Source organism: Silurus aristotelis, assembly GCF_946808225.1.
Source record: "Silurus aristotelis genome assembly, chromosome: 23".
Lineage (NCBI taxonomy): Eukaryota > Metazoa > Chordata > Actinopteri > Siluriformes > Siluridae > Silurus > Silurus aristotelis.
The window spans coordinates 10,212,349-10,220,123 of NC_139596.1; the positions used below are offsets into that span (position 1 = coordinate 10,212,349).

The 7,775-nt window shown below is 36.8% G+C and overlaps 1 protein-coding gene across 2 annotated transcripts; it reads left to right on the forward strand.

Annotated features, from left to right (window-relative positions):
* Nucleotides 1–561: 561 nt before the first annotated feature.
* Nucleotides 562–7,403, forward strand: polk (polymerase (DNA directed) kappa). 2 transcript variants are annotated; one of them, XM_083526732.1, is made up of 15 exons: nt 562–684; nt 774–931; nt 1,704–1,823; nt 2,294–2,446; nt 2,968–3,099; nt 3,220–3,382; nt 3,718–3,921; nt 4,053–4,177; nt 4,264–4,430; nt 4,718–4,750; nt 4,921–5,017; nt 5,174–5,345; nt 5,825–6,925; nt 7,052–7,091; nt 7,185–7,403. In XM_083526732.1, the coding sequence occupies exons 2-15, from the start codon at nt 806–808 to the stop codon at nt 7,285–7,287; spliced, it is 2,736 nt and encodes a 911-aa protein (XP_083382858.1). In that variant the 5' UTR covers nt 562–684; nt 774–805; the 3' UTR covers nt 7,288–7,403. The 2 variants fall into 2 exon arrangements, with proteins under 2 accessions (XP_083382858.1, XP_083382859.1); XM_083526733.1 differs by having other exon boundaries at nt 3,220–3,370; nt 7,185–7,402.
* Nucleotides 7,404–7,775: the final 372 nt, after the last annotated feature.

Sequence of the window (7,775 nt, forward strand, 5' to 3'; positions counted from 1 at the left end):
TTTACAGCAGTTTGACCATAAAGGCCCGACTCATGCAGTCTCCTCTCAACAGTGGACGTTGATAAGCATCTAAAAAAAAAATGCTTTTCCAAGAAGCATAAAAAAAAAAAAAAAAAGGTACATTTTAATTAACATATCACCTGGAGTAGTGGTAGCTCTTGGTTTTGCTGGGATGGTCTGTATGAGAATATGTATGTGTAGTGTGTTTAGTCATAGTATTTAATAGTTATGCACTTTGGGAAACTTTCTTGAGGTTGTTTCTTGAGGAGTGACTGACCTTTATTTCCTAAAGTAATGATGGACTGTCATTCTCTTTACTTAACTAAGTGTCTTGGCATGATGTGTAGTTCACAAGAAATATAAAATGTTTTAATTTAATTTAATTTAATTTAATTTAATTTAATTTAATTTAATTTAATTTAACTTTATTTTATTTTATTTTATTTTATTTTATTTTATTTTATTTTATTTTATTTTATTTTATTTTATTTTATTTTATTTTATTTTAATAGTCTATATTTCGAGTGTATTGCTCCTGTACTGCAGGTGGCACTATATCACGTTTTATCAAATTTCAACGAGGAAATTTAAAAATGGCAGCGTAGAAAACTGAATTGTCAAAATATTTTCACCTGATTTTCGACTTTGTTTTAAAAGAAAGTTTATTTTACCTAACCAGTAAATGTAAGGTTTTAACCGCTTTTTTTTTTAGTGTAGTCTCTTGTTAGCTGTTAAAACCTTATAAAAATGTTATTATTTTAGTTGTTTACAAGGTAAGTGAATAGCTCCAGCTGTTGTGCTGAAGATGGAGCCCAGCAGCAGCAGAGGACAGGACCCAATCCTCTCCAGGGTGGCTCTCAATGATAACAAGGCAGGCATGCAAGGTCTCGACAAGGAGAAAATCAACAAGATTATTCTCGAAACCTCCAAGGTTTGCTGAATTTTTTATAATCGTTTTGATTCAGTAAGAAAACCTGATTACGGGGGCTCAGATTTCATGTACATGGTGTACAGAAGTCAATACTGTTTATGAAATCTAGGTACTTGTATTTAGTGTCAAGTTATTTAAGTTCAAATACTATATAAGTGCACGTTGTAGGTGTACAAGTATTATTAAGTCCCACTGTACTCTATACAGCAATTAAATGGGACTATAGCTTATTGGTCATGGTCCATTTTAAACACAGTAGTTTAAACACACTCTTTTATTCCCCCTAACATGTTAAAGCACTTTGTAGGGTGTACGGCGATGCTGCAATGTGTCATTCGAGGTGTTTTGAGTGGCATGTGCGCTTCAAGAGAGATCAGGAAGACCTTTAAGCTCAACCCCTGCAAATTTCAAAACTATTCAGCAACTTGTGCATGACGATCATTGGATAACACTCCACTTGATTTTACTTCTGCACCACCGTACTTGCCAGATTTGGCTCTTCCTTCAGCATTTTGACACCATTGCAGAGATCCAGTGCAAATCACAGAATTTGCTTGACACGATTCGAAAAGAAGATTTCCAGGACAGTGTAATGTGTAAGCATAGATAAATAATGTACTTTCTTGTAAAGCTAGTCTCGAAACGTTTTGATACCAACTCGTATACCTGTTGGTTTATAGTAGATCAGCTGATCTAAATGCAGTGTGGGGTTTACATTGCTGAAAAATGCAGACTACTTTATAAGATATTATATTATGTTTTTGCTTTACAGGGATCCAGATTTTATGAGAATGAACTGAAGAAGCAGCGGCAGGTGAACCAGCGCCTCGAGAAGATAATCCGGTATAAAGCCAAGGTTACCGAACAGCAAATCCAGAAAGCACAAATAGAGGTATTTTTGGTTTATTCACCCAGAGATGAAAAGGCAATGATGGCCAGCTGCAGTTGCTACTTTATCTTGGTCAAGGTTTTAGTGGCTCTCAGCTCTCAGCTAATCCCAGGAATACTGGGTGCAGAAATACACATTTGATGGAATGACCATCCAGACACACACACACACGCATATACAGTAATCCCTCGTTACGTTCTTATTTTACCGCATAAATAATTAAAATAACTCTTAACAATACCACCTATATACCGCAAAATCCCGCAATACAGCGAAAAATCCGCAAAACAAAATATTTTCCATGTAAAATCCCGCGTTACAGTGAAACCGCGAAAGCTGAACCGCAATGTGGCGAGGGATTTCTGTTCATTCAAGTAAATTTCTCCTAGTATCCAATTCCATTTGTACAGAAGTCAAGCTAGCAACTCTGCTGCCTATCCTGCATCATTGTATTAAAATTTTCTGTTTTGTAGGTGGAAAAGCTGACTGCTGATCTGGAAAGGAGTCATGAGCTAACACGGGTGATCGTGCATGTGGATATGGATGCATTTTATGCTGCTGTAGAGATGAGAGACTGTCCAGAACTGAAGAATAAACCCATGGCAGTGGGATCCATGAGTATGTTGGTGAGGATCTTGGTTATATCTATTTTAAAATGACTTCATTCTTTTAAGTCTTTTGAGAAGTAAGTAACCTTATCCATGTAAGCAACCAAATGTGATTGCAGTTTTTTGTTCCAATTAAGCACAAACACACCCGATTCCAGGTGTGGTATCAATTAGTCTGTTTTTCATATCGCTTTCTGATGGTTGTAAAAAAAAAACTGACCTTTTTGCAGATAAAATAGTAAAATAGATAAAATATGCTTTCCTAAAGCATACTAATAGTCCTGCATTTCAGGGCAGAAGGGCAGCATGTCTTATAATACTTAATGGCTTATGATAATGTTGAATCCACTGTTTCTTTATTGCTCATGGTCAACATGAGTAGGAGGAACTGGTTGATATGAGTACTAGGATTTGAGCAGTCATAATAAAAATCATGTCCTGTCTGCATGTATGAATGTTTAACAATACCATACCATACCATCTTCTCCCGCTTATCCGATGAATGTTTAACCAACCATGTAATAATATCATATTTTCAGTCCACTTCAAATTACCATGCCAGGAGGTACGGGGTTCGTGCTGCCATGCCTGGCTTCATTGCTAAGAAGCTTTGCCAGGATTTGGTCATAGTTCCACTCAACTTTGACAAATACAGAGCAGTGAGTGAACAGGTCAGTTATCTCATATCAACATGGTCAGATTGAGCAAGATATGCACCGTTCATTCCAAACCCCTCCATATAAAAAAATGCTGTGAATTTGTATTATATTTCTGTGTGCTTTGTCCCGAAGGTGCGAGAAGTGTTTGCAGACTATGATCCACACTATTTGCCCATGAGTTTAGATGAAGCTTATCTGGACATCACTGAGCATTTGGAGCAGAGGCAGCACTGGCCTGAGTCTATGAGAACACATCAAATCTGTGAAGTGAAGACCACAGGAGGTACCGTAACGAGTAAATATTGATACTTAAAGTCACTATAGTATGATAGCATTTTAGTGGCAATTAAAAGATTTAATCGTAGCACTATGAGAATAAAGTCGTAGCAGCACTAAGGTCACAAAATACGGTGGTCATAGAATGTGGTGTAACACCGACGCACCAATAGTTCAGCTGGTGCTGCTACGACTTTATTCTTCTAATCGTAGTGGGGTTTTTTTTTCGCTTTGCACTAAAACACTGTTGTACTCTAGACTTTCAAACCTGGTGTCTTAGAAAAAAAACAAAGGAAAGAAACGCTGCATTCATTATGAAATGTTAAATTGCATCTCCATCCCTTCATTTTCCAGTGAAAGAGATGAATGAAACTGAGACCAGTGTTGAAGCAGAGACAGATAACCTGTCCCCTGTGCTCTTTGAGGACAGCCCAAGTTCATCCCCTGTTGTCCCATTTGCTAATGTGAAGGTGGAGGTGTTCGGGACAAGTCCTGAAGAAGCTGTGAGGGAGATGCGCTTTCGTATCGAGCAGAAAACTACGCTTACCGCAAGCGCTGGTACTGTAACACAAAAAATTATTGCATCGGAATTTTTTCAGATTGTACATCACATGTAGTTCTTTTAAACGTGATCATCTTTATGAATCTGTAATAAAAAATAAAATAAAAAACATTTGTTATTATAATAGGCATTGCACCGAACATGATGCTTGCAAAAGTGTGCAGCGATAAGAACAAGCCCAATGGTCAGTACAGAATTCCTCCTGAGAGAAAAGCTGTGAATGACTTCATTCAAGAGCTGCCCGTTCGGAAGGTGTGTGCCGTCTGATAATTACAGACACACATTTCAATACTGGCAGGATAGTGACTATATAAATACCCACTATGTTTGTTTTCCAGGTCTCTGGGATCGGAAAAGTCACTGAGACGATGCTGGCTGCGTTAGGCATCATTAATTGTTCCCAGCTTAGACAGCAGATGGCGATGCTCTCGTTGCTCTTTTCTGAAACAACCTGGCACCATTTCCTCCAAATTTCACTTGGGCTCGGCTCTACTCGCATAGACAGGTGTTTTACACTTACTTTGTATTCACACAACTAAATGCTGCCAAGATTTGGACTATATTGAGCCTTTTGTGTTGAAACCAATATTTACACATTCACTCACATATTTGTAGTCATTTGCATGTATTTACTACTTCAATTAAACACAAACTCTTAAGTATGAATATTCATTCAGTCCAATTTATTCATTCACTCAAATCTTCTGCCTTCTTTGCCACTTAATTATTTATTTATTTTTACTTATTAATTTATTTTATTTTTATTTTTTTACCCTGTGTTTATGCCCACAGAGATTCTGAGAGAAAAAGCATGAGCACAGAAAGGTAACCTGCTCCTTTACACAACAGACTGTTACATATTGTGGACATCCGAATGTCTTCAGGGTTATGAAATTGAAGGCAGCATCTAAAAACAAAATGGAAATGCACTGCTGTAATGGTGATGTCAAGCCCAGTGTTGTGAACTAGGATGAACCATGATTCTTTTCCTGCAGGACATTTGCGGAGATGAACAATGCAGATGAGCAGTATTCAATGTGCAAGGAGCTCTGTCACGATTTGGCAAAGGATCTACAGAGGGAGGGCCTCAAGGTACAGCTTCAGCTTAATCATATTAAATAGTGCCTCTGAAAAGCCTCTTGGTGCTAAGAAAATCTGTGTGTGTGTGTGTGTGTGTGTGTGTGTTTAAGCTCAGTTGCCAGTCTTCAGTTGCTGAATAATAGACTTTTTTCTTTTTTACACACTCAGGGTAAAACTGTCACTTTGAAACTGAAGAATGTCAACTTTGAAGTGAAAACCAGAGCGTTTACATTACAGTGTGCTGTGTGCACAGAAGAGGAGATTTTTGCTGCTGCTAAGGACATTTTGAAAGCTGAGATTGATAATGTCAGTCCTTTACCCCTGCGGCTGAGATTAATGGGTATGTAGGGTTTAGTTATCAAATAATGGATTTATTGGTTTTAGTTTTATATTATATATTAGAAACTGTGTATATTTTTGGAAAAGGTTTTTTCATAAACTTAAGTACTGTATTGATATCTGAGCATGTTGTTGTTTTTGTTGGCTAACTTTCAATCACAAAGCAAAATGCAGGACCATCAATAAAAAAATCAGTATTTCAATCTGGAAAAAAGCCATACTCTTCTGATCATTGTTTTTTACTGAAGAGACTGTTAGAGCAATGTAAAGAATTGTGTGACAATTTATAACACGTCACTAACGTAATGTATTCTAGTCTAGTGCCATGTTTTTCCACTGTTTCTGTACATCACTTTTTTACAGCAGTGCTGCTTGTGTTGTCACTTTTCCTATTGCTTTTCTATCTGACATTTGTTCTTTAAATACTTACTCTAAAACCTTGTCATTTTATATGCTATAATATTATTTCTTCTTTGTTAGGTGTTCGTGTCTCAAGCTTCATCAGCACTGATGATAAACAGCCCCAGCAGAAAAGCATTGTCGGGTTTCTGAAGATTGCGTCAGATTCTAGCAGTACAGCTCAACCGTCCAAATCAGAAATAGTCAGTGTAATGGGTTCTAGTGTCAGTTCAACAAGAGCAAAGTGTCCTGAGGGCAAAAGTTTTACAGGAGAGACATCCATACCATTCAGTAATGGGCAGACACAATCTGGGTGCACAAATGAACCTCAGCAACAGTCATTTTTCCAAAAGGCCGAAGCAAAAAGGATGCAAAACCAACATGAACAAGAAGAGACATCTGAGATATGCACAGATAATATATTTAAATGGTTACCCAGAGACTTAACAAGTAACCCTCCATTTATTGTTACAGCCCACAAAGCTACAGCAGATATAGAAAAAGCACCAGATACAGATAACAATGCAGCCAAAGCAGAACCGAGATTGTCTTCAACAAGCACAGCATCACTTGCAAATATGCTGCAATGTTATACATGTCCTGTGTGCTTCAATCAAATCGAAACTAAAAACCTCTCATCATTCAACCAGCATATAGACAAGTGTCTTAGCAGTGAACTGGACAATAAGAGCGCTTCCATAAAAGGATGTCAAAATATGTGTGAGGAAGAGAAACTATTGATCATGCAGGATGAAGCAAAAAAAGATGACCTTCATCATAAAGTCACAGATTTAGACTCAGGAAACCGGACATCAGTTTTGAAAAGAAACGATGAAGATCCTCACAACATCTGCTCCATACCAGGAACACATTCTGATTTCAGAACACCATTTTTTAAACGCTTTCAGAATACGAGCGAAAAGCGTTCTCTTGTGTCTCATGAAGCTGTGAATGATCCTACATCTGTATCATTCCACCAAACAGCTGGTTCAGTTAATGTTGTCAGTGAGCCACTGGAAACCGAGGTCTCCACCTTGACATGTCCAGTGTGCAATCAGGTGCAAGATACTGATGACCTCATTCTCTTCAACCATCATGTGGACATGTGTCTTAACCAAGAAGTGCTTCTGGAATTTAGAGAAGCTGTTCCTCCAATGGTTAATGCAGAAACCAAAGTCAAAGGTCAGTTCCTTGGAGGAATAGTTTATAATAGTGAGTAACGTACTGTAAATTCTGTAGTTGATTAAAACGTGTCGGCAAAGATGCGACATTTTCTTTTGCAATGTGAACAAATTGTCTGTTTTGCAGATCATGAGAAGTTTTCTACTGCAAAAGGAAAGAGCAAAAGGTCAGGTCCTTTAACATGTACATAAATGGTATCTATGAATGAATTGTTAAATTAGGATATTTGAATATATTTATACAGACCTTTTAATTGCAGACGTGGGTCATCACCACCTCCTCCCCCAAAGAAAACCAAAGTCATCAACACAAGACACACCATCGATAAATTCTTCAAAGGAAACAACAATCAGAAATTTTGAAATACATCATATTATTTCTTTGTCTGTGAGTCCGATACTCCAAGTTGCAGGTAGAGACCAAGCAGTGTGACTGTCAATGAAGTTTATATATATATATATATATATATTTATTTATTTAATCAATCATGAGTCAAGTTGCATTATTGAACTTCCATTCTGGATGGAAAAATAATATATATATATATATATATATGTACAATCTCTACAGTGCACTTTTTGCGTTGTGTGTTGTGCTATGAAAAGTATTTTATTATTAATTAAACACAAGCAAAGCACTTTATTAGACCATATGCTGTATGGGGAAATCTAGAAGGATCAAAGCCATTATTTAGAAATAGGTGATATATTTGTGAGGATAACAAACCCTGAATGTTTTGGTATAAAATATTGTAATGTGTTTAATATTTCACAAACTCAAATATATTTAAAATGAGAAAAAAAAATCTAATAAATGCACGTATATACTTGTGTATATATTTATACAGTAC